The sequence below is a fragment of the Gopherus evgoodei genome, chromosome 2, assembly GCF_007399415.2.
Source record: "Gopherus evgoodei ecotype Sinaloan lineage chromosome 2, rGopEvg1_v1.p, whole genome shotgun sequence".
Classification (NCBI taxonomy): Eukaryota; Metazoa; Chordata; order Testudines; family Testudinidae; genus Gopherus; species Gopherus evgoodei.
The window spans coordinates 65,443,926-65,470,995 of record NC_044323.1 but is presented as its reverse complement, the minus strand read 5'-3'; the positions used below and the strand labels follow the sequence as shown (position 1 = coordinate 65,470,995).

The 27,070-nt window shown below is 41.3% G+C and overlaps 1 protein-coding gene across 2 annotated transcripts in view; it reads left to right on the top strand.

Annotated features, from left to right (window-relative positions):
• SCRN1 (secernin 1) overlaps window positions 1-27,070 on the top strand; it is a 62,866-nt gene that overhangs the window by 11,345 nt on the left and 24,451 nt on the right. For both annotated transcript variants that reach the window (XM_030550860.1, XM_030550861.1), the window contains exons 2-3: window positions 14,024-14,183; window positions 22,111-22,292. In XM_030550860.1, the coding sequence (XP_030406720.1) occupies window positions 14,025-14,183; window positions 22,111-22,292 (341 nt within the window). In that variant the 5' untranslated portion in view covers window position 14,024. The remainder of the gene's footprint in view (window positions 1-14,023; window positions 14,184-22,110; window positions 22,293-27,070) is intronic.

The window sequence follows — 27,070 nt, the reverse complement described above, 5'->3', positions numbered from 1 at the left end:
ATACCGCATCTCTGAAGACCAGTACATGGTAGAATTGAGGCCACAGCTCAGTGGACCTTTAGCAGAGGTGGCAGCTGAAATGCCTACGGAGAACATGAACGACTATAAACTTTTTCAAACCAAGGCCAGATACAGAATGGGGATAACCCTGGATCATGCCCGTTGACGTTTCAGAACCCAAAAGTGGAAACCAGATGTGTCATTTCCCAAACACGCCTACTACGTTGGGAAAAATTATGAGGCCTAGATATCAGGACACAATGTTAAATCCTTGGAAGAACTGCACCTCCTCATACAAATGGAGCAGTTCTTGGATGGTGTTCCTGAGGACATAACACAGTACATACAAGATGGAAAACCCAAAAATCTCACCGAGACGGGGGAGATTGGAGCCAGATGGATGGAAGTGGCAGAAAGCAAGAAAGCTACTGTCAAGGGGAACAAATACCCCAGGGGGCACGCCGACCATAAACCCTACAACCGAGGGCAGCCAAAAACCCCCACCTACAACCCAAGTAAAGCCACAGACACACTATTCTTCCACCTCACCAGTCTCCAGTAACTCACCTCGACCCAGTGACCCATCAGATGGAAGATGCTTTAAGTGTAATGAACTGGGACATATCAAGGCCAACTGTCCAAAGAACGCCATCCGAGTGCAGTTCATTACACCACCATCACCCACAAGAACCCCAGGCCCAGATGCCTCTCAAATACCCTTGGAGCGAAGGGAAAATTTGAGAGTGGGTGGAAAGAAGGTTACTGCATGGAGAGACACGGAGGCACAGGTGTCAGCTATCCACCAATCCTTCATAGACCCCAAATTCATCAACCCAAAGGCCCAAGTGACAATTTACCCCTTCATGTCACAAGCTGTAGACTTGCCTACAGCTGAACTGCCTGTCCAGTACAAAGGCTGGTCAGGAATGTGGACTTTTGCAGTCTATGACAATTATCATATCCCCATGCTACTCGGGGAAGACTTGGCCAACCAGGTGAAGCGGGCCAAGAGAGTGGGAATGATTACATGTAGCCAAACCAGGCAAGCTTCCAGACCCATTCCTGTTCCTGAGTCGTCCACAGACGCCCCGTCTGTGTTACCAGAGACCCAGACAGAGGTAGTGGACCCGGATACCATGCCAACCACTGAAACAGCCACAACACCTCCGGTCCCAGGCCTGGAACTGGAACAGCAACCAGCACCAGCAATTGCAACCACATCTTCAAACTCAACGCCAGAGGGCGCCAGCGAGCCAAAACTGGCAGAAGCAACAGACAGCCATACCCAAAAGGCTCAGCTAGAGCCTGAAATACCCTCAGGTGCACCAGTGGAGAGCGGTTCACCAGCAACGGAAACAACCCCATCACCTACATCGCTTCCAGAGGGACCAAGCCCAAGTCCCCAGTCTGAGGAAGAACTGGTGACCCCAGCCTCAAGGGAACAATTCCAGACTGAGCAGGAAGCAGATGACAGCCTTCAGAAAACTTGGGCGGCGGCACGGAGCACCCCACCGCCTCTCAGCTCTTCTAATCGATCCCGGTTTGTTATAGACCAAGGACTTTTATACAAGGAGATTCTTTCTGGTGGACGCCCGGAAGAATGGCAGCCGCAAAAACAGTTGGTGGTTCCAACTAAGTACCGAGGGAAGCTCTTAAGCTTAGCCATGATCATCCCAGTCGCCATGCTGGGGTGAACAGAACCAAGGACCGGTTGGGGAAGTCCTTCCACTGGGAGGGGATGGGCAAGGATGTTGCCAAGTATGTCCGGTTTTGTGAGGTATGCCAAAGAGTGGGAAAACCCCAAGACCAGGTCAAGGCCCCTCTCCAGCCACTCCCCATAATTGAGGTCCCATTTCAGTGAGTAGCTGTGGATATTCTGGGTCCTTTTCCAAAAAAGACGCCCAGAGGAAAGCAGTACATACTGACTTTCGTGGACTTTGCTATCCGATGGCCGGAAGCAGTAGCTCTAGGCAACACCAGGGCTAACACTGTGTGCCTGGCCCTAACAGACATTTTTGCCAGGGTAGGTTGGCCCTCCGACATCCTTACAGATTCAGGATCTAATTTCCTGGCAGGGACCATGCAAAAACTGTGGGAAACTCATGGGGTGAATCACTTGGTTGCCACCCCGTACCACCATCAAACCAATGGCCTGGTGGAAAGGTTTAATGGAACTTTGGGGGCCATGATACGTAAATTCGTCAACGAATACTCCAATAATTGGGACCTAGTGTTGCAGCAGTTGCTGTTTGCCTACAGGGCTGTACCACATCCCAGTTTAGGGTTTTCACCGTTTGAACTTGTGTATGGTCACGAGGTTAAGGGGCCATTACAGTTGGTGAAGCAGCAATGGGAGGGGTTTACACCTTCTCCAGGAACTAACATTCTGGACTTTGTAAGCAACCTACAAAGCACCCTCCGACACTCTTTAGCCCTTGCTAGAGAAAACCTAAAGGATGCTCAGGAAGAGCAAAAGGCCTGGTATGACAAACATACCGGAGAACGTTCTTTCAAAGTCGGAGACCAGGTTATGGTCTTGAAGGCGCAACAGGCCCATAAAATGGAAGCATCATGGGAAGGGCCATTCACGGTCCAAGAGCGCCTGGGAACTGTGAACTACCTCATAGCATTTCCCAATTCCTCACTAAAGCCCAGAGTGTACCATGTTAATTCTCTCAAGCCTTTCTATTCCAGAGACTTACAGGTTTGTCAGTTTACAGTCCAGGGAGATGATGCTGAGTGGCCTGACGGTGTCTACTATGAAGGGAAAAAAGATGGTGGCGTGGAAGAGGTGAACCTCTCAACCACCCTGGAACGTCTGCAGCGGTGACAAATCAAGGAGCTGTGCACTAGCTTTGCCCCATTGTTCTCAGCCACCCCAGGACGGACTGAACGGGCATACCACTCCATTGATACAGGTAATGCTCACCCAATCAGAACCCCACCCTACCGAGTGTCTCCTCATGCCCAAGCTGCTATAGAACGGGAGATCCAGAACATGCTACAGATGGGTATAATCCGCTCATCTACTAGTGCATGGGCGTCTCCAGTGGTTCTGGTACCCAAACCGATGGGGAAATACGCTTTTGCGTGGACTACCGTAAGCTAAATGCGGTAACTTGTCTGGACAACTATCCAATGCCACGCACCGATGAGCTGTTGGAGAAGTTGAGACGTGCCCAGTTCATCTCTACAATAGACTTAACCAAGGGGTACTGGCAAGTATCGCTAGATGAACCTGCCAAGGAGAGGTCAGCATTCGTCACCCACGCGGGGGTGTATGAATTTAATGTCCTTCCTTTTGGCCTTCGAAATGCACCCACCACCTTCCAGAGGCTGGTAGATGGTCTACTAGCAGGACTGGGAGAATATGCAGTTGCCTACCTCGATGATGTGGCCATTTTTTCAGACTCCTGGCCCGAACACCTACTACACCTGAAAAAAGTCTTTGAGAGCATCAGGCAGGCCGGACTAACTGTTAAGGCCAAAAAGTGTCAAATAGGCCAAAACAGAGTGACTTACCTGGGGCACCAGGTGGGTCAAGGAACCATAAACCCCCTACAGGCCAAGGTGGATGCTATCCAAAAGTGGCCTGTCGCAAGGTCAAAGAAACAGGTCCACTCCTTCTTAGGCTTGACCGGGTACTACAGGCAATTTGTACCACACTACAGCCAAATCGCTGCCCCACTGACCGACCTGACCAAAAAGACCCAGCCAAATGCAGTTAAGTGGACTGATGAGTGTCAAAAGGCCTTTACCCAGCTTAAGGCGACGCTCATATCTGACCCTGTGCTCAGGGCCCCAGACTTTGACAAGCCATTCCTAGTAACCACGGATGCATCTGAGCGTGGTATAGGAGCAGTACTCATGCAGGAAGCTACGGATCACAACTTCCATCCTGTCATGTTTCTCAGCAAGAAACTGTCTGAGAGGGAAAGTCACTGGTCTGTCAGTGAAAAGGAATGCTATGCCATTGTGTATGCCCTGGAAAAGCTACGCCCATATGTTTGGGGACGGTGGTTCCAACTACAAACTGACCATGCTGCACTAAAGTGGCTTCATACTGCCAAGGGGAACAACAAGAAACTTCTTCGTTGGAGTTTAGCTCTCCAAGATTTTGATTTTGAAATTCAGCACATCTCAGGAGCTTCTAACAAAGTAGCGGATACGCTCTCCCGTGAGAGTTTCCCAGAATCCAGTAGTTAAAAAGTGTTCTTAAACTGTAGAAGTCTGTTAGTTATATACTTAGTGGTATATGTAATGGTGCATGTGTTGTATTAATCTGGTTAATTTAAAGTTCTAGGAGGAAATCGCCGCCAGTGAGCTTCCCCACTGTCTGCAATTTGGGGTGTGTGTCATAAACAGATAGCTAAGGGTTAATGTCTCTTTCACCTAAAAAAAAAAAAGTAACCTGAAGCACCTGACCAGAGGACCAATCAGGAAACCAGACTTTTTCAGGTCTGGGTGGAGGGAAGTTTGTGTCTGAGTTCTTTGTCTTCTGTCTGTCTCTCTCTCGGCTATGAGAGGATTTCTGTTTCCTGCTTTCTAATCTTCTGTGTCCAAGTTGTAAGTACAAATATAGTAAGGCAGTAAGGTTTCTATTGTTTTCTTTTGTATTTACCTAGGTATAGTTGCTGGAGTGTTTTGAATTGTATTCTTTTTGAATAAGGCTGTTTATTCATATTTCTTTTAAGCAATTGACCCTGTATTTGTCACCTTAATACAGAGAGACCATTTTTATGTATTTTTCTTTCTTTTTAAGACCTGTTGGAGTTTTTCTTTAGTGGGGAACGCCAGGGAATTGAGTCTGTGCTCACTAGGGAATTGGTGGGAGGAAGAAGTCAGGGGGAAATCTGTGTGTGTTAGATTTACTAGCCTGACTTTGCATTCCCTCTGGATGAGGGGGGAAGAGAGATTAGCTCTCGGTACTTCTGTTTTCCAAGGCTGGGAACGGGGAAGGTGGAATCCCTCTGTTTAGATTCACGGAGCTTGCTTCTGTGTGTCTCTCCAGGAACACCTGGAGGGGGGAAGGGAAAAGGTTTATTTCCCTTTGTGGTGAGACTCAAGGGATTTGGGTCTTGGGGTCCCCAGGGAAGGTTTTTTGGGGGACCAGAGTGCCCCAAAACACACTAATTTTTTAGGTGGTGGCAGCTTTACCCGGTCCAAGCTGGTAACTAAGCTTGGAGGTTTTCATTCTAACCCCCATATTTTGGACGCTAAGGTACAAATCTGGAACTAGGTTTATGATAAATGCACCCTCAAGTGCTTAAGGAACTAGGTGAAATAATCTCTGAACTGTTAGCAATTATCCTCCATGAGTTCTCAAAGATGGGTGCAGACAAACATAGTACCTATCTTTTAAAAGGGGAAGAAAGAGGAGCTTGGAATTAGACCAGTCAGCCTAACTTTGATACTGAGAGAGACATTTGAGCAAATTATTAAACAATTCATTTATAAGCACCTAGAGGATAAAAGCTTTATAAGTAATAGACATGGGATTTGTCAAGAACAAATCATGCCAAAGCAATTTAACTTCCTTATTTGACAGGTTGCTGGCCTAGTGGAAGGGGGAAGCTGTAGATGTGATGATTTTGATTTTAATAAGGTTTTGACACAGATGCACATGACACTCTAGGGAAGTGTGGTCTGGATGAAATTTTTCTAAGGTGGGTGCAAACCCAGTTGAAAAACTGTACTCAACAAGCAATGATTTACGGTCAGACGAAGGGGACGTATCTGGTGGGGGCCTGCAAGAGCATGTCTTGAGTCTGGGACTACAGTATTCAATATTTTTGTTTAATGACTTGTCATAAACAGATAGTTAAGGGTTAATGTCTCTTTTACCTGTAAAGGGTTAACAAGCTCAGTGAACCTGACTGACACCTGACCAAAGGACCAATCAGGGGACAAGATACTTTCAAATCTTGGTGGAGGGAAGTCTTTGTTTGTGCTCTTTGTTTTGTTCTTTGTTCTCTCTTGGAGCTGAGAGGGGCCAGATGTGCAACCAGATCTTTCTCTAATCTTTCTGAAACAGTCTCTCATGTTCAAAATAGTAAGTACTAGATAGAAGGAGGATTAGTCTTTATGGTTGTTTTCTTTATTTGCAAATGTGTATTTTGCTGGAAGGATATTTTACCTCTGTTTGCTGTAACTTGTATCTTAGGCTAGGGGGGAGGGAATTCCTCTAGTCTGTATAAGCTGAAGATCCTGTAAACATGTTCCAGCTTGATTTTACAGAGATAATTTTTATTTTTTATTTCTTTAATTAAAAGTTTTCTTTTTTCAGAACCTGACTGATTTTTTTCCTTGTGTAAGACTCAAGGGGATTGGGTCAGGACTCACCAGGGAGTGGTGGTGGGGGGGAAGGTTAATTCCTCTCTGTTTTAGGATCCAAGGAGTTTGGATCAGTGGACCTCTCAGGGAAAGTCTGGGAGGGGAAAGGAGGGGGAATGGTTTATTTCTCTCTGTTTTAAGACACAAGTGATTTGGGTCTTGGGTCCCCCAAAAACCTTCCCTAGGGGACAGGAAGTGTACCAAAACACTATATTTTTGGTTGGTGGCAGTGCTATCAGATTTAAGCTAGGAATTAAGTTTAGAGGGGTACATGCAGGTCCCCACTTTCTGGACGCTAAAGTTCAAAGTGGGAATAATACCTTGACAACCTGGATAACCGAATGGAAAATATGCTCATAAAATTTGTGGATGATACCAAGCTGGGAGGGATTCCAACCACTTGGAGGACAAGATTAGAATTCAGACAGTCTTGATGAATTGGAGAACTGGTCTGAAATCAACTAGATGAAATTCAGTAAAGACAAGTGCAAAGCACTGCACCAAGGAAAGAAAAATCAAATGCACAACTACAAAACAGGGAATAACTATCAAGGAGGCAGTACTGCTGAAAAGGCTCTAGAGGTTTTAGTGGATAACAAATTGAATGAGTCAGCAATAAGACGGACGCATACCCAAGGACATGCTATACGGCGAGCTATCAGAGGGAACAACAGGACGTCCCAATCTTCGCTCTAAAGACACATGCAAGTGAGATATGAAGGAATTTGGAATTGATCCTGACCAATGGGAAATCTTGGCAAGTGATCGTAACAAGTGGCACCCTTGTCTCAGTCAGGGTATCAAAGTCCATGACAGAAGCTGGCTTCTACAGCTTGAAGAGAAAAGAGCCCATAGGAGGCAAGCAGCTCCCAACCAATGTACATACATTTGCAATAACTGCCAAAGATCATGCACTCTCAGATTGGACTATTCAGTCACATGAGACATTGCAAACCATCTACATCATAGGCCGCAATTCCCACTGTCTTTCACAGATGAAAGGATTCCAGCAAGCCAAGTCAGCAATGTGATGAAACTGCGAAAAAGGCCAATATTCTAGGGTGTATTAACAGGAGTACTGTATGTAAGACACTGAAGGTAATTTTCCCAGTCTGCTCAGCACTGGTGAGCCCTCAGCTGGAGTCCAATTCTGGGCAACACACTAAGAAAGATGTGGACATATTGGAGAGTCCAGAGGAGAACAACAAAAATGATAAAAGGTTTAGAAAACCTGACCTCTGAGGAAAGGTTTAAAGAAAAAAACTGGGCATGTTTAGTCTTGAGAAAAGAAGATTGGGGAGGCGAGGGGGACAACCTGAGAAGTCTGTTACAAAGTCTGTTATGGGCTGTTACAAAGAGGACTGTAATCAATTGTTCTCCCTGTCCAATGAAGGTAGGAGAAGTAATAGGCTTAATCTACAACAGGGGTCGGCAACATTTGGCACGCGGCCCGCCAGGCTAAGCCCCCTGATGGGCCGGGCCAGTTTGTTTACCTGCTGCATCCATGTGTTCGGCCAATCGCAGTTCCCACTAGCTGTCGTTTGCCGCTCCAGGCCAATGGGGGCTGCGGGAAGCAGTGGCCAGCACATCCCTCAGCCCGCACCGCTTCCCGCAGCGCCCATTGGCCCAGGATGGCGAACCGCAGCAGGTGGGAGCTGCAATCACTGAACCTGCAGACACAGCAGGTAAACAAACCGGCCCAGCCCTCCAGGGGGCTTACCCTGGCGAGCCGCATGCCAAAGGTTGCCGATCCATGATCTACAGCAAGGGAGATTTGGGTTACCTATTAAGAAAAGTTTTCTAACCATAAGGATAGGTAAGCACTGGAATAGGCTTCCAGGGGCCTCATTGGAGGTTAAGAATAGGTTAGACAAACACCTGTCAGGAATGGTAGGTTTATTTGGTCCTGTTTCAGCACAAGCGGCTGGATTTGAGGATCTCTCCAGGTCCCTTCTAGCAGGCAATATTTACCTCTGGCACTGGAGGGGCCAATAGCAATACATTGCCTTATTTCTAGTACCCAAATTTTAGAAAGGATGTTGAAAAACTGGAGAGGGTGCAGAAAATATCCACCAAAATTATCCAAGGGGTGAAAAAAATACGAGAGCATCAGAGAGCTTGATCTATTTAGCTTATCAAAAAGATTGAAAGGTTACTTGATTAGTGCATAAATATCTTCATGGGGAGAAAATATCAGGTACTAAATGGCTCATTAATCTAGCAGACAAAGGTATAACAAGAACAAGTGGCTGGAAGCTGAAGCTAGACAAATTCAGAGTAGAAATAATGCACAAATACTTTAACAGTGAGGTGATAAATATTGGAACAAACTGCCAAGGGGAAGAAATTCTCCATTGCTTGATGTTTTCATGTCAAGACTTCATGCCTTTCTGGGAAATATGCTTTAGTAACTGGGTGAAGTTAATTGCCTGAGATCTACGGGAGATCAGAATAGATGATCTAATGATACATTCTGGCCTTGAAATCTCTCTCTTTTAAAACTCATAGGTAATTTGTCTCATTCCATTTTTACAAGTCTTTACCTCTGTCCCAATATCAAATATAGTCCATTTAAAAAAAAATGGAGATCTCTCCTCTTCTCCATTCACCTTTCCTCTCCATTCACCCTTCTTCTTCAGTTAAAGAAATTTTGGTACTTAAAATGGGAAATACGTGGAGGATATTTTACTCTTTGGCTTTTTAAAATATGAAAATAAAGGGGTGTATGCATGTATAAACAGTGTTGATGATGAGTCCAGAGATTCTGCACAATGGAGTGAGCCTGTTAAAGATGTAATGTCCTGCAGGATATTGCAATCTATCCTGTATGTCTGCATTGCTGTGACAGCACTGGTTATAAAAACAAAACCAGGAACAGCACATGCATCACTTAGATTTATTTAGATGGCTGTAGTGTCTCACCTGTGTTACTACCCTCCCCTGCACAGACTCAGTGAACAATAATGGCTGCTGTGTTCCCCATATTTCACTTTGAGAAATTAATCCTATGTGGATAAATAACGTGAGAGTGTCTAATAGGAACTTAATATCCTTCTTAATGTAACTTAGAATTTGTAAGGCACTCATATCATGGAAATGAAGCCAGTGCAAATATCTACATAAACCAAAGACTGTAGACTCTGATAGATGTAAAATCTCAACTTTAAAATGTAAAATCTCTAGATTTGTAATCCATGTGCCTTGACATAGTTTTAGGTTAAAAATATGGCACAGGCTGATTCAAAAACTTGATCCTGTTGTTAAGACTCATGGCTTCTAAAACTCTAATATAGGTCATAGCTGATGTTTCACAGCGGGACATCCAGTGTGCTGTGTAGGGCTCTAAGACATTCTGTTCTATATCTTCTTTCTGCAGCAAAGTATTATACAGATTAGCTCTTAATGGTAACTTTGTCAAACTGAGTTTAATTCTGCGATCTTTAAATGAAATTTATCACAATGAGAGATTATACTGGAAAATAAAGGAACATGTTAAATCAAAGGTTCTTCATATTGTACAGGCACACTTTAAGTAGACTGCCATGGTAACCAGAAGACAACTAAAGAAATACAAAGGTAACAGCATATAAAGCCAAGTTCCCTTTATAATTAATGTTTATCAAACTGCAGTTTGATGAGTGAGATCAGTCAAATGCTATTAATTACCTGTGAGTTGTCACTTCAGATATCACTGCAGAATTGGATTGTTTTCTGATTTTCATACTGTCTCTTCTGATGTACATCAAACCAGTGTATTATCAGTCTTTCACAAATAACCTACCTGTAACTACTTAACTGCTCACACAAAGAATGTGGGGAAATTAAAACTCTCTGGTACAGGGCCAGATCCACAGCTGTTGTCCGTGTACTTCCATTGTTATGAATAATTTACACTGGCTGAAGATAACGATTTTTAACCTTAAATTGGCAGTAGGTACCTCTGTTTAACTCTTAATGGTGTGATGTCTATTTCACAATATAGGTAACTGCTGGTTTTCAATGTTTAATGAACAAAAACCATTGACTGCTATCACATCTGCCTATGCTGGTTTCCAAGAATTGCTGCATCTAAGCACTGCGTTTCAGAGAAACATGTTAGAAAAGTGCCCGTGATCATGTAGTGCAAGTTTAAGTTAGCATAGTCATGGAGAGTCTCTTTGGTTAAATAGAAGTGTCCACACTGGAGCACTATACAGTTTATGTATGAAGATTATATGTATGAGAATATGGGCTTGTGCGCTAGAAAATGTTGAAATAACACAAAATATGCCTCTGTAGTTGAGATAATATAGCAAGAGACATTCTTCTAAGTGTATTTACAGTAGTACATGCTATGTGCTAGTCTTCCCAAAGACTTAAGAACAATCCCTGATCAGAGGACCATCTAAGGGTGACAAGTACAGGTTAGGGAAAGAGGGACAATAGATAACTGTATATACAAGCCAATTGAATTCAGTACAGACAGTATGATGGAAGCGGGTCTTTAAGCCTTAAATATGAATAGACTAGAGACCTTGAAGATGAGCTCCGGGAGGACATAATATGGAAGGAGGCATGGAGGTGATTGTGAGAATCTGATAAACTAAGGAGGCTGAGAGCACTGGTGGAAAGACGAGGGAGGTTCATCACAGAACTTAACTAGAGATAAACAGTATGTAGAGCTTTGAAAGTTGTGAAAAGCTGAAATATGATATCACATAAGTCAATGGAGGCATTCAGAGAAGGTTGTTACGTGATCAGCCAGATGAGCAAAGAAGTTGGAGTTTAGCAGCAGCATTCTGAACAAACTGAAGGGGGCAGAAATTGAAGTGTCAGTGATGCATGTTTGAATGAGGCAAAACTCCTACCCAAAAAACTGTGTGTGCTCCCATCCATATATGTATGCATAGAACAAGAGTTTAGTGTCAGGCTCTTAAGTATATTTATGGAAGAAAAAAGTAAGGAGAATATTAATCAGTTTTGCCAGCCAAATTGCCAGTATATCAAGTGAAGGGCTTTATTTTAGGTTGCAGTATTTCTCAGCTGTTTGCCCCAATGCAGATATGTGTATGAAGTAAACAGAACTCCAACAGTGGGGAAGATTGTAAGGTAGTTTAAAAAAATCCAGAGCACTAGAGATTCTGTTTTTACTGACCTGTCAGTTGCATTGAAGTCTGCTGTAGGAAAGCTATTTCCCATGTTGGACGTTATAATGGACATGCTGGAGCACCGTTAGAGATTGAACCTTTTAAACAAGTGGCTGGATACATGGTCAACAAATGTGGTATGTCTCGACGCAAACACTAGCACTCAAAACTTTGGTGTACTTGGCACGCTGGAAGATTGGTTCCAGTAAAATTGGCTGTGATTACAAGGTGTATCATACAACTTACTGTAGGATCAGGAAAATACTATAGGTACATTTTAAAAGGGAATGCTGAAGTGAATAAAATCAGAACTACAGTATATAGAGCTTAATTTGAGGCTGGTTGAAACTGTATCAGCTTTCAAAGTATGAGCAAAATAAGTACAGTTTGTCCTTAATGTGCCGAAAACCTCACTGTTGAGAAAATTGCTTATGCCGAAAGGGGCTTCAGCATTTTGCAGAATGTCAAATATCCGCTTTTTTAATGTTGCATGCTGTTTAGGTGAGCCAAGCCAATAGGCAGGCTATAAGTCAGGGATAATATGTGAGAGAGACCTGTCAGCGCTGTAATGCTTCAATACCACATTTTGTCCCTGTGACCCTAACCTACTAGTGACAGTATGACTCATCGTCCAGGAAGAGTTGAATGATCTCCACCCTAAAATCAGGTAATTTTTGGAATCTGGGTTGAATTTGGCAAATAGTTTCAGCTGGGAAAAAAAGGATTTTTTTCTTCAATATTTTTGAAATGTTTAATCTTTGTTTCAAAGTCTTTTGGTTAGAAATTTAGTTTTAACCAAAAAACCCCCAAACCTCACCAAAAACTAAGTTTTTTTTTTTAAATTCAAAATGAAATCTTTGGGTTTTTTTATGTTGGTGAAGAAAAAACAAAAACAAAATTGTTTCTGGATTTCAGGTTAGCCACCTAATCAAACAAAAAAAAAACTGCTCACTTCTATTTATAGTTTTAAAAATGTTTTTTTCAAGTCTTGAATTGCATGGAGTGCGTGATGTCTAAGGTTTTCAGATATCATCTAAGTCAGTGACGAAAGACAGCACCACAAATTTGAGAGAGTTGTTGCTATAACTTGAGCAATGGTTGTTGGGAACTTTTTGATCATATACATTTCGTTTAAATCTGCTACTTTTAAAGTGACTCTTGCAGACAGAGAAGATCTCGTTTTTATTAATTTGGGAGGTACTCTTATACCATGGTGATGAGCTATAGAAGTACCAAAGTAAACAGTTGCATTTTTTCCCAGAATGTTTTCACTGTAACATGTTTCTTTTTTGGGGAAGCTTGTACTGTTTGTATTGTGTCTTGAATAATTTTCTCTTGAATTTACATCTGCTAGATCAGGGGTCGGCAACCTTTCAGAAGTGGTGTGTTGAGTTTTGATTTATTCACTCTGATTTAAGGTTTCACATGCCAGTAATACATTTAAATGTTTTTAGAAGGTCTCTTTCTACAAGTCTATACTATATAACTAAACTATTGTTGTATGTAAAATAAATAAGGTTTTTAAAATGTTTAAGAAGCTTCATTTAAAATTCAATTAAAATGCAGAGCCCCCCAGACCGGTGGCCAGGACCTGGGCAGTGTGAGTGCCACTGAAAATCAGCTCAGGTGCAGCCTTTGGCATGCATGCCATAGGTTGCCTACCCCTGTGATAGATGGCGTTTCTGTGCTTAAAGACAAACCATAATTGTTTGACGGAATAGTCATCCAGTAGTTTGTCTACGGTAGGATGTGTTTTGCCTCAAGTTAGCGAGTTAACCTTCATAAATATATTAACTGGCAGTTTGGACACTTAGAACATTTGTATCCTGATAAAAGCATTGGAGGAGTTTCCAGACTAGCCTTTACAAACTGGCAATCAATTAACCTGAGGTTTAAAAATCTGCAGACAAACCATCGAAGAAAACCAGGTTCAATCACTTAGCAGTTACTATTATAACTCTTCTAATTGGATAGGTAGTTAAACTGACAGGCAGCCTCCACTACCACTTGTGCTTTATGTATTTTTAGTCCCAGTTCCAGTTATACCATTATACCATTTGAGAGATCACTCATCCTTTTTTTTTTTTTTTTTTTTTATAAACTGCATTAGAAGATGACGACGACTTTAGTAGAATATTTAACATTCTTCTGCATCTCTCTGCTCTGGTGCAGTGCCTATTTCTGAGTCAGCAGAATGCTTGTAGGTCAGGTGTTACTCTGCATCAGAGTTGTTTAGTATCTTCCTTCTTCAAAGGCTGACTGGTCTTATTACCAAGGCACAATCACCTTCTCTTCTCCCCTGCCCCTTACACCTCTGCCTTCACAGATGTATATAGGAAGTATGTAACTCACTGTAATTTAATTGTGTTTATCGAACCCCAAATAAGACTAAGCTGATCTGACCTGTTTCTCTTTCACTAACTGCATTTAACTGACATAAGGGTATAAGATGAATATGACAGTGAAATATTTGTTCTCCAGCTCTAGCTATGTATTTAATGATTTTTGAAAGTTTGTTGAAATACTAGTCAGACTTGCATTACCTTTTTCCCTTCACTTTTTAGGATGGCTGTGGCTCCTCCCAGTTATTGTTTTGTTGCTTTTCCACCACGCACTAAAGATGGGCTTGTTGTGTTTGGAAAAAATTCTGCACGGCCTCGAGAAGAAGTACAGGAGGTGGTCTACTTTGCTGCTGCTGCTCATGATCCAGGAAGCAAAGTTGAGGTAATGGGCTTCATTGTGCTTAAAATTACAGTATAGGCGAGTGCCATTTCAAAAGGTAAAAGGTGCCCCTTTTATTCCTGTCAGATTTTGGAGTCTGTATTCCCTAAACTCAAATTTATAAGGTCCAGAATGATTGAATAATGCTTCATTCTGAGCCTGTCTACCAGAACAAGCCTTAGGAGTTGGGGAGGGCTGGTGAGAAGATGCTCGGGAGTTCCCAAATGGCAACTATAGTAAAACTACTACTAACTACTGTGTGTTATCTGGCACTTTACCAACCAGAAAGGTCTAGAAACCAGCATTTTCTGCAGCGGACAGGCTGACTTGTTTACACTTAGCTGCTTGTGCTACGATCTGTACTACTTGCCAATACTCATTTTTCTGTCAAGGTAAAATTTTCCTAATAAGCTGGGAATAGCAACAAATATTTATTTATTTCAACTGATACATCCTTTCAAACATCAAAAGGAATGAGTTGGGCAGTGGTGCTCTTGTCTGACCCAGTTAATGCATGTCTAATTTAAAGGTGCAGCAAACCTTTAGCATTTACATGTCCTGTAGTAAACTACTTACTGTGGAAACCCTCTTTTCCTAAAGGACCAGATGCTGTTAATTGCAGCGATGCATGGAAATGCTGCAATACATCTGTGCTGGCACCTGTTAAGAATTCTCCCTGGTTGCAGTGCCTTAGTGCACTTTGTGGTATTTTGCTTATTTGAAAATTGTTCTACTAATGTTTGTTTAGTATTTCCAATGGCTCAAATTCCCTGACAAAACCAAGGGTGTAATTCTACAATGAATTGCAAGTAAATAGTTCAGTTCTTTTCACCCTCTAAAGTTTTCCTTTGACTAAACTGCAATCCTGTCATCATTGGTCTTTTCAAGTGGAAGAGCTATGGACAATACAGCTAGGAATGAGTTAAGATGCATGTACAAAGTCTTCCATGTGTTACTGATTCCTGCTTGAAATCTAAATGTAGAAACAATATACAGTATTGGTCTTTTGCGCCAATGTTTGTTTATATATTATATAATATAGTTTCTCTCTCTCTCGTATGTGTGTATAGATAGATAGATATAGATATTGTGAAGCCTACTAGGCCTTTTATAGAAGGTAAAAGTTCTTACCAAGGTATGCTACTTGCCTTATAGCAGATGTCAGCGAACCAAAAACTACTATGAGCCCTACAGTAGTCGCACAGAGTTATCCAAAAACGAAAGTGTGCTCGTGGGTAGTTGGTGTGATCTCTTCTATCTGTATCCCAGAATCTAAAGGTTTTCTTCAGAGAATACTCATTTCTAAAACATCCCATCACCACTGTCTTCGTCAACCAAGGACAAATTCTGACTTGGCTATTATGAAATACTAGTTTGACTGGCAGTGCTAGGAATCATACTCCCGCTGACCAAGTACAATAGGAACAGCACGATAGTTGCTTTTCATTAATATAAGAGAATCTCTTGTGCTTGTCTTCATTCCCCCATCTTATTGGAAAGCTTTGTACTATATTTAGATCTGTCATCAATTTTTTCCTTTATGCTAGAAGTGAAACAGAAGAACCAGGCTGCCTGATTCTCCTTAGTGTGGGTGGTGGTGAGATGGGGGGAATTGCATGAAAAGTCTCTCCTGCTTTCTTTTTCCTTGCTGCCCCATTTTCCCCTCAACTCTTCCTGTTTCAGACAGCAGCAGCGAGAAGTGAGGGTATGGCATGCTATGAGCGCACATGCAGCTTTTTGTCATTCTAAGCTGAATTTTTAGAAGCATTTAAGTGATCTTGGCTACAATTCTAAAATTAAAAATGATAGTTACAAAAAATTGAGACTTTACGTTGCTATCACTTGTAGGATGCCTCAGATTTGAGTAAAATGATATAGTATGCTGCACTTAAAATTTTAGCTAGATGCACTCATCAGATTCAGTGATCAACATTTGTAGTTTTAGCTACATTGTAGTGACTTATGTACCAGTTTTCTATGAATGGTGCATACAATGACAGTAAAACCAACCACATTTAAAAATCATGAGGCAGTCCCTCCGTGGCCCAGCACTCCACTCCACCAAATCACAATTAGCTTCAATCATGGGTTGTTTTTGTTTTTTTTAAAGTTATTTGTGTTCTGGTTTGAGGCTGTAGAGTTCACGCTGTTAAGCTTTAACCAAGAGGACCAGAAATGTGCTCTGTTTTAAAATGGAAGCTGAGGTTCTCACAAGCACGTGGTTCCAGGAGCTAGGGTTTTAAGAAAAAACACCAAATATTCCAAGAGATGGCACCAGTGACTGGGAGAGACGCCACACACCCAGGCTAGTATGGAGAATCAGGAGGGAAAGTATAAGGGAATAAGTTCCTGTAATGCTGCTTCTGTCATGAAATGTTGGCATTTTTAGAGCACCCAGCATGACTAGAAACCTAGCTTTCTTTCTTCCTGTCCATCTCACCCCATTTTTCTACTACTGTTACCTTCTTCCCACCAATACAGGGAAAGAAAAGCGAATTCAGGCCATTTTAAGAACACCCTCTTCTTTTTGTATGTTCTGGACTGAAAAAATTAATCTGACTATTGAAAAAATTAATTTTTTGATGTTTTTTACATCTTCAAATATATTGATTTCAATTACAACCCAGAATACAAGGTGTACAGTGCTCATTTTATATATTTTTACTACAAGTATTTGCACTGTAAAAAAACAAGAAATAGTATTTTTCAATTAACCTAATACAAGTACTGTAGTGCAATCTTTTTATCATGAAAAAAGAACTTATAAATGTAAAATTTATACTTTCACAAGAGATTGCACTACAGTACTTGTATGAAGTGAATTGAAAAATACTATTTCTTTTGTTTATATTTTTACAGTGCAACTATTTGATTTCAGTTACAATACAGAATACAATATATATGAAAATTTAGAAAAACATCCAAACTAGTTAATAAATTTCAGTTGGTATTCTATTGTTTAACAATGCAATTAAAATTGTAATTAATTTTTTGAGTTAATCATGAGTTAACTGCGATTAATCAACAGCCCTAGTTGAAATCCAAGCAAATTATGCAAACACAAAAAAGTTATTTTAACTTGAATTAAAATATAGAAGCTGAAATGGCACAGAATTTGTGTAAAAATACTGTCTTCAACACATGTAGGCAATTCAGAGAATATGAAAAAAAATCAGTATAGAATGAAATGGCAGCATTTTATTGGTTTGCTACTTTACTAACTCCCACTGTGCTCAACGAATTCTCTGTTATGGAATGAGACCTTTTCAGAATTGAGAGATTAAAACAGAGATGCCTCCAGGTGTTTTCGCAGCTCAGCAGGTACATTGCTTGTAGAAGGTACTGTATCCTTGCAACAAGAGTGGAAGGAATGTGCTTTAACTGCTACTACTATGTGAATGTGACAATGAACGCTGCCTCAATGAGCAGCAATTGGTCTGGTTTCCAGTAGTTTTTATTTTCTATACATCCTCAGATTTGGGAGGGAACCCCAGGCATTTTTGACTTATGTGGTGGGGTTTAAGTGTACGTAATCAGAACATGATACTTTTGTGGAAAAGGGAAAAGTTTAAAACTCCCTAGACCTGGCTCTCTCCATCTACTTCTCTCTAAGTGCTCCCATCCTCTCCCTAAGAAAATCAAAGCCCCCAATAAATTAAACACGATGAATGCCTAAATATAGAAGTTATGATCATCCAGTCAGGGAACAGAAATAATACCATGTCACTTAGATGACCAGTCTAGTAATTTGTGAGTGAATATTGAATAATTTGCAGCAAACAATTCACAAGCATTCTATAGCCTGAAATGTTTGCACTAAATATTTAAATACAAAACACATTTGTAGAAATCCTGATCTATTGCCACACAGCTCTAACAAAGGGCCAAGTTTAAATATATTAGCCCAGCTGTAATTCTGTTCTGATGAGCACAACTCCCTTTTATGTTAACCCAAGTTGTGTACTTAACAAGAATAGAATGTACTCAGAGTATGGAACGCCATACCTTCTTAGTGTCTGAAAAAAGATGCTGCAGTCCAGTGAATGGGAGATTTTTTTTTATCCTTACAAAAGCCAACTAGCAGTTGAGATAAAGAAGGGCTTATCTAAATGAAGACTTCATGGCAGCCTGGAGTGCGAGTAACTTTAAAGCAGAAGTACATCAAAGTGCACCATGGAACTGTTAGTGCCCATCTGGTAGCCCCAAATGGACACTAATGTGAACTTGCCATGCACTCCCAGCTTGCTGCAAACTAAATGTTTGTTTAGACAAGCTCTAACTTTACCTTGGTATCTTCAATATTTCCTTTCCTTAATATAGAGAAATACAAGGGAATGCTGCAGATGGTGAGGTGATTGCATCTATTTGTGCAAGGCAAAAATCAAAGCTTCACATTGGCAATCATGCACATGACTTCCTTCTTCCATACAACTATTGACACTCTAGCACTGAAAGTTCCCCCTTTGATCCCTGTGACCGGGGTCCTAGTGGGGAGCCAGCTGTGGTCACTCAATTAGGATGAACTGCAAAGAATGAGACAGACAATCCTCATAAAGCTGGTGGATATTCCAATACTTAGAGTTACCAAGCAAGCATAAAACAGCTTCTTTATTATCTCACTGGTTACTCAGAAGTCTTAACATGATCCAGCCTCAGGCCTCCATCAAGGTACCTAAGATTTTTCAGAAATCATCATATTTGACTTATTTCATCATATAAAAGAAAAAGTTCTACCAATCCCAAAGAATTGTATACATTACCTCCCAGAAAAACGATGAGGCGTCTGGTGGCACCTCCCAAGTTATTGAATATTCCAGATTTTACCCAAATACACACTACAGCCAATTCTTATTAACTAAACTAAAATTTATTAAAAAGAGCGAGCGAGAGAGAGAATGGTTAAAAGATAAGTACACATACAGACATGAGTTCAATTAATTGAGGTTCAGATTCATAGCAGAAATGGTGAGCTTTGTAGCTATTTCAGAAATAGTTCATAGGTTATAGACCAATGTGCAAATCTCACATTCAGGGCGTACCAGCATAACTGGGACCTCAGTCTTGCAATTCAAACTTCCCCTGATGACAGAATCAGGACCCAGTGATCTTTTATACAATTTCATGTCTTTTGACAAGTTGGAATTTCCTCAGTAAACAAAAGGTAATTAGGATTATTTTGAAGGAGCTCCATCATCAGTACTTAGCTATACGAATTAACATAAGGCCATTTGCTTGTTCCTCCACCAGTCACAGTACATTTCAAAGAGAGATGAATACTGAGATATCCTGTATTTACAATTCATTTAAATGATAGGATGTTCTTTTGGCCTCTGAATTATCAGAATACAGCATAGACAGGGACTGTTGATTACGTTGTGAGCCTACTCATATGTTATGTATATACACAAAAACACAAACATTATTTCTTCCCCTGTCTTTTGAGGGTTATTTATTTTGCAGGATGTTTAACCCTTTCTCGCCATGCATCACAATCCCACAGATTGTTATAGTTCTGAGACAACCTGTGGCCCATGAAGCTGGAAGGAATAAAACTAGAGAATCTGTAGCAAGAACAATACATACAGGAACCTATACAACTGTGAAAAGGGATGCAAGGGGAGCCTCTCTCTCCTTTGTCAGAGGCTGCAGAGTCATGCCCTGCAGTACTTCTGCAGGCTGTAGTTTTCTAATCCCAGGCAGCCTCCACATAACTTCAAAAGCATGGCATCTCCTGCTTTAATAAGTTCTTATTTTGCAGAGGCCTCCTGTCTTCATAGGCCTCCAAGAAGAACAAGATGAGAGCAGGACCAGAGACAATGCTTAACACCCAACAGGTTAGCCCATTTGCACAACTAGTAGTTGTGGAAGCACTGAAAACAGTCAGAGTCACTGCATGTGACTGATCCAGGCTCTTCCTGGTTGGTGAGATTAGGGAATGCCTGGGACCTCTACTAACAATGTCACACTTCTGATGAGGGAATCTGCCAGTCATCCTAAAACATATAATGGGCCAACCAGTACAAAAAGAAATAATTGCTCAAGGGCAGAGACCTAAAGCTACCACCCACTGTCTAATCTTTATTTTCTAAACAAGTTAATTGAGAAGCTACCAAGAAAACCCTGTAACGCCACCTTTTGATTGGCAGTAACTTGCCTTGTTCACACTGGCATCATCGTGTAGAGTACAGGCACTACGTGTAGCTACATGCCACAGTGAAAGGCAGGCTGTGTCCACTGTGACACGTAGCTACGTGCGGCAGTGAAAGGCTCAGGCAGGTGGACGTAGCAGGGAAGGACTCCGGCAATGGGGAACTGCTAGAGATATTCCCTGCTGTCTCCCCACCGCAGAGCCCTTCCCTGCTGCTGGAGCCTTTCACTGCAATGGAGAAAGCAAGGCACTACATCGCTTAAAAATAGCGGTGTAGACACTGAAGGCATTGCATGGGCATGTAGAGAGCTGTGTGGGGTACATACCCTAGGGTTGAGGCATATAGGGCATTCTACTTGCTTAAGGCATGCCTCACTATTGATATTGCTATTTATACCCATGCTAACTGGGCGTGCAAGTGTCTATACACTTCATGCTGCTGTACCCTCAGACTTCAGAACATGGTACAGAGACAATACGTGTTGGTATGGTAAATGACCTTTTTCCCCATAGATGGGAGAAATATATCAGTACTCCTCCTGCTGGAGGCTGCTGCAACACTTGATATAGCTGATGACCAGTCACCTCTCTCCAGCAGGATGACCTCCCAGGATGATCTTACACAGGAATGTTGACCAGTAAGGGGAGACTTATGAGTACAGAAGACAAGGTTTTCACAAGAGTAGGATCTAGACTGTGGAATGTATTCCTGAAAAAAAAATAAGTGACCACAGTACTAATTGCATTCAGAACTAAAATATAAACATTTCTTCACCTTCATTTCCCTTCATTTTTATTTTCTATTGACTTTTTATTAAATGTCTCCCCTTGCCCCCCCATATGTGTAAATAACCTAAGAATAAATCAGGGTACAGTTTGGGAAGACCATTTCCATCTTTAAATGTTAGGAAGATGTTCAAACTACAGAGTAAAATAAAATGTGTTTGTGAAGGAAAACTGATGGTTATTCTCTTGCTTGGCTTTTCAAAGATGTACTCTTGGGTTCTCCCCCCTCACCCTTCTTGTCAGAACATATCCATAGACTTCTGATTTGCAATTTTAAAATGGTCCACTGCAAAAACTTAAATTCAGGCAAATCAGTCTAGATGTTACTTTCCTGTGACCACACTACCATTGTGTTCTGATAAACTCTCACAGTCTTTATTTCTCCCACATATACACAACCCGCAAATTTAAATGGATATGGTTGGCGTTTTCTCTGGAGGTCCTTTAGCTAATTCTGTTTTGTTGCAGTAATGGAGTAAGTGTTTCATAAGGCACCTAATGTTGTATCCAAGTGAAGGTCCAGATTAGCCATGAGTATATGCATTCCATCTTTATAAACAGTATTACTACCTACAAAATGTGGTTTGTGTCCCTTATGTTTTGACAGGTATGGTATCTGTATTGCTGCTGTATGAGTTCTGTCTGCAGCTCAGCTTGTCATTCATCATACGTATAATCTTTTGGAGGTCTGGTACTATCAACATGGAATATAAAAGTGTTTCACTCTTTCTATAATGTAAAGATTAGCTGTGGTTTTTTTTCAAGTGACATACAAATTGTGTGATAATTATAATAGCCCTTCTCTCACTCCCCCTCCCCTATTTATTGTGAAGGCTAGAAATACCATGTGTTTTACAATTTGTGGGTATGAAAATATAATTTACTAAGATCTCCTTGACTAGATTTCAGTATAAAAGAAAATAATGTACTCTAGTGGAGCAAGATAATGGCTAGCTTTCAGTTTCATTCAGCATTCTCTCTCCACCCCCAATGCAGTGTACATACATTGCAATTGATCAGGTGCCGAAGACTCATGCTATTATGCTAAGCAGACCTGCCTGGCTTTGGGGGGCAGAAATGGGAGCCAATGAACATGGAGTCTGCATCGCTAATGAAGCCATCACCACCAGAGAGCCAGCTTCTGAAACTGAAGCCCTGCTGGGAATGGATCTTGTCAGGTGGGTGGTTAATGGCTAGACTATGGATCAATCACTTGGCCTATTAAAGGCTGCAAGATGGTTGTATTGTAGCAGGATATTGTGCTATTAGCAATAATGGCGGAATATATCGATGTAGACGCTAAGATTGGGATTTAAAACTGTATAGGCGGTAAACATCACCTATAGATATGCTATTTATACAGGGCCCTGAACATGATTAAGTTAACATTTTTGTAACATTTGGAATGTATCAAACTAGCAAATATTGCTACCCCAACCTAGTTTGCATTCATTGAAATCGGTACCATATCTGCTTACCATACAGAACAGAAATTATATATTGTCAGAATAAGAAAAGCTATAGTAAGGAAGAAGTGATTAACTCACAGCTCTGTATTGCCCATCATTTTTTTCTTTAAAGCATCTTACTCTGACCGAGAAAGCTTACTCATATGCATAAAAGCCCTAGAATAAGTAAGTTACTGTAGCCCCACTTCAGCACATGCATTCCAATGTAAACCCTTTGCCCTTCTCTTGAATGCTGACTGACAAACTTGAAAGTTCATTCACTCCAGGCTGGCTGCCTGAAAGGCTTGCTCTGCATTTGTAAGTCTGAAGCTGCACATTGAGCAGCAGTGAGGAGAATCAAAAAAACAAAACCAAGCAGGAGGAAGAAAGGAAATGGCACAAATGAGCTAATAGAAAACGTGAACTGCTTCTAGCAAGGGAGCAAGCAGACTACTACATATGTAGGTAATGGTCAGAATAAAATGATTGTATGCTGTTTTTTAGCAAAGATTCTCTTTTTAATGGCATATCCTATGGCTCGTTGATACTATCAAACTTATGTTTGTCCCACAGGCTACTAGGTTTTTAACAAGTGACAATCTGGATAAAAAGAGTTCTATGTGTAGTAAGTGTGAATCGTGGCAGGTCAGAAATCTAGTTTAGCAGTTCAGTATATATGCCATTTAGTAACACTGGATCCACAGCAATATATGAGTAGATGCCAACCTAAGGAGAAGCCAGTAGTGTCTGAACAATTCACCCACTGTCTGAACAATTCATTCGGTGAAGGAGAGGACAAAGATCAAAGCCAACAATAGCTCGCACCAAAGAGAACTAGAGATCACTATAACCATCAGCGTGCTGTTGAAATTCCCCCTTTTAGTTGTGAAAACTTCTAGAATACTGGATAATGATATTAAAATTCTCTTTTGGGTGATATCCAGAATACAGAAATCCAGCAAGTACAGAATCAGTGCCTGTAGGCCATGTGGACACCACCAGGACTGACAGCGCCACTTTTCAGCCATTTGCAGACCATGCCAGTCACATGACTTGAGATTAATTGGGAGGGCATCCATTGAGACATTCAAAGCAAAATTATGGCTTGATCTACACTTAAAAAGTCAACTGGGGGTAATGAGAGCCACACCCCTGAAAGCTGTAGGTATGCTCACCTAATGCCCGATATAGATGCAGTTATGTCAATGGAAAAATGCTTCCATCGATCCAGCTTCTGTTGTTCAGGAAAGTGGTGACAGGAAAACCCTCTTCCATTGGTGCAGGCTGGTTTACACTATGGCATTTTGTCAGCATAGCGATAGTGACATCGCTATGCCGGTATAGTCTCTGTAGTGTTGATATACCCTAGGAAACATGTTCTTTTCTGCCCTAATTTTCCCTGCACTTTCAAGTTCTATGTTGGTATTAAGTCTTAGCTCAAGGCTTTTCAAACTTGGTATTCGTTTTGCTTTTGTTTTGGAAAACAAGCTTCCTTCCTTGGAAATTGTTTCTAAACTTTACAGCTAGCATAAGAGTATTCAGACCAATAAGACTGCTCAGGCACTTCAGCCAGAATCCTACCATCTGAGCCAGACATGAAGAGGCCATGTGAGATTGAGCCCTTTGGAGAGGGCCTATACCATCATTCTCCTGGCTTAGATTGTACCCCAACTCCTTAGGGATACTTCGTGCAGAAAGTAAGAAGCCTGCCCTGCATTTCTCTGGAATTCTGTCACTGGCAAGTTAGGAATTCAAATCCAGAAAACATGGACCAGGACACTAAAAATGTGTGTGGGTGCTGTTAGGCATGCATAGAAAACCCCGACAACATTGCAAAAAACAAACATTTCATTCTAAACTTGAAGTGTCACTGTTGCTTCCTTCCTTACAATTCTAACAGTTCATTCTAGGCACCACAATCAGAAGGCTTTATTTTTATCTGTGGACATGAGACGAAATGATGCATAAAGTGCTGGGACGCCTTATGAAGGTTTAACACATCTGTCTGAAAAGAGCTTTGGAGTTACCAGAGATTTCTATTTCCTAAATGTCATCATTCGTTTAATATCTGGCTATTTTTGACTTCCCAAAACAAAGTTGGCTAAGTTGATGTCACTCTTAACTGAAGTTGCTTGTCTTTAAAGTAGCAGTATCGGTTCAAATGTCTATTTAAAACTCATTCACATTTTAGCAGCTTGTTTGAAAGTCTGAATCTACAGTTAGGAGTTGAAGTTGAAGAGCTAAGACTTTCAGGTTAACAACATTGTAATTTTGCTGTGACTGCCTTGTTGAAGGACATGTCACTGAGCTTTGTTAATGAAGAATTCCAGTTTGGGGATAGAATAGATTTAAAGTCCCCTCCCCCTCTACTAGCCTCAGAGGATTGATTTTTACTCAAGAGCTTGGTTTAAAGTAATTGGCCAGGCTTAAGGAAGCGGAAAGTTACAGGGATCAGCAGATCTTTAGACAGAAGTTACGTTGGATTTTTTTCATCGCCGCTATAGGTCAGACCTCCTAAACAAGTTGCTTGTTTTATTCTCTGCTTCTAATAATTTACAGGAAGCCTCAGGAGAGCTCATCTGTTTAAACAAGTGAATTAATTGCTTCCCCCAAAGAGGAGTGGGGACAAAGATTGTAGATCCCATCAGAGCCAGCCTTGTACGCTCAAGACTCTTTGCGGACACAGCAGCTCTGAGGTTGTCTCATTTTCCTCAGTATCTTCAAACTGTCGCTCTAAAAACATCTTCACACCAACAGGAGCAGAGCTGGCAGCAACTCAGTGCTATTTCTCTTCCTCTCCCCCCTGCCTCCTCCACACCAGACTTCTTCAGCAGCCTGGGCCCCAGAGATCTTGTGCCCAACTTCGTGTGTCATTTATGTGCTCATCTTTTCTAGAAACATAAGTGTGTACAGAATTAGGATGCTTAGTCAGTTTTAGTGGAAATCAGGCATTCAGATCCTTTAGCTGGGGAGCTAGACTCTACCCATTTTGGGAAGAAAATACCCAGAGAAACCAACTTCAATCTGTAATCAGGTTTTAGTTTCACAATATGCCTTCGTCAGTCCTTTAATTATATCCTAATCCTCTTGGCTGGGTCTCTGTGGATAAAATAAAGGTGTGAAATGACCACTGTGCCAAATGCAGTGACTGTTGACCAGCAAAAAAATATGCTTGTTATGCAAAAATATCTGCTGGTGCATTGGGTTTTCCACTGTTAGTAGCAGGAAATCTAATTGATTCGTTGGGGTATCATACTCCAGTGTGTCTCAGGGGAAAGAACTTTTGAAAAACTTATGCAAAAATTAAAATTGTTTCATGGTATTTGAAATCCCAGACAGTAACAAAGCTCTGCCCTTGAAATGCATGACTATCCATAACATCAATGCAAAAGAAGGTTAGTACTTGCATTCCCAGTCTTGTAGTGATGGAATACATGCTGCTGGTTGGCCAGTGGCCATTACCCATCAGCTGCACCCTTCTATCTAATTGCACATTCAGGATGAGGTCCTGGGACATTTGTGAACTGTCAGAATACTAGGTCTTGTGTGATTTTTAAGTCAGGCATCCTGGCTTTGACAGGGAGTGACTGGGATTGCACGTACAGTGGTTGGAGACGTGGCACTGCTTGAGCAGGAAGATGGCAAAGCTGAAGGATGAGAGAATGATTCAGAGGAAGCCCATACAGCCATGAGACTTTCTCCAGAGATGCTCAGCAGAGTGCGAGTGGAAACAGATATTGGAGTGAGCTCACCCCTTGTGCTAGGCTTGCTTCCACTGAGTGCTCGGACCCATCTCTGGAATAGCCTTTGCTTAAATTTCTGCATTAGCTGGAAACAGTGCAAAGTGAGATCATTTTACAATAAAAACAACCTTTTCTGTTCTTTGCTTCCCCAAACTTCATGTTGTGGAATGTCAAGGTTTGTTTGAGAATCTTATGGGGAGGCCTCGGCTATGCTACAGGTTTGAAGTGCAAACATGGGTAAGTGATTTAAAGCTGCATTTTTAAAAGGGGCACTACTTTAGATGCCCTGCTTCAGACACCCAGGGCTGTATTTTGAGACTGACTTCAGTTGGAAGTGTGGGCGGTTCACAGCTCTGAAGATCAGGCCCCATCTGTTGAATTTTGTTCCCAACTTTAGAGAAAAGCGTCTCAAAAATTTGGATCTTAACCGCTGCCTTGGTTTTCCTACCTATCAGCAGGGCTTAGGTTGGATAGGACTTCTCTGTAAATGTGCTGAGATACAATTCATTTTTGTAAAAGGTTTTGGTTCTCTAGAAGGCAGATGTAAATGCTGTACTAATAAAAATGAAAGTCTGTAAGTTTTTAATATGGGAGGTTAATGTAACTGACAATAATGGATTTACAGTATGGTATGCCAGAGTTAAGATATCAGTGAAATCATATTTGTGGGTATTGACATTTCTAAAGAGCTTGTACTTAGCTGATGGCAGAAATAGATTAAAAGATTAAATAAATAGAAATCTCTAATATGTTGCCCAGACAGCA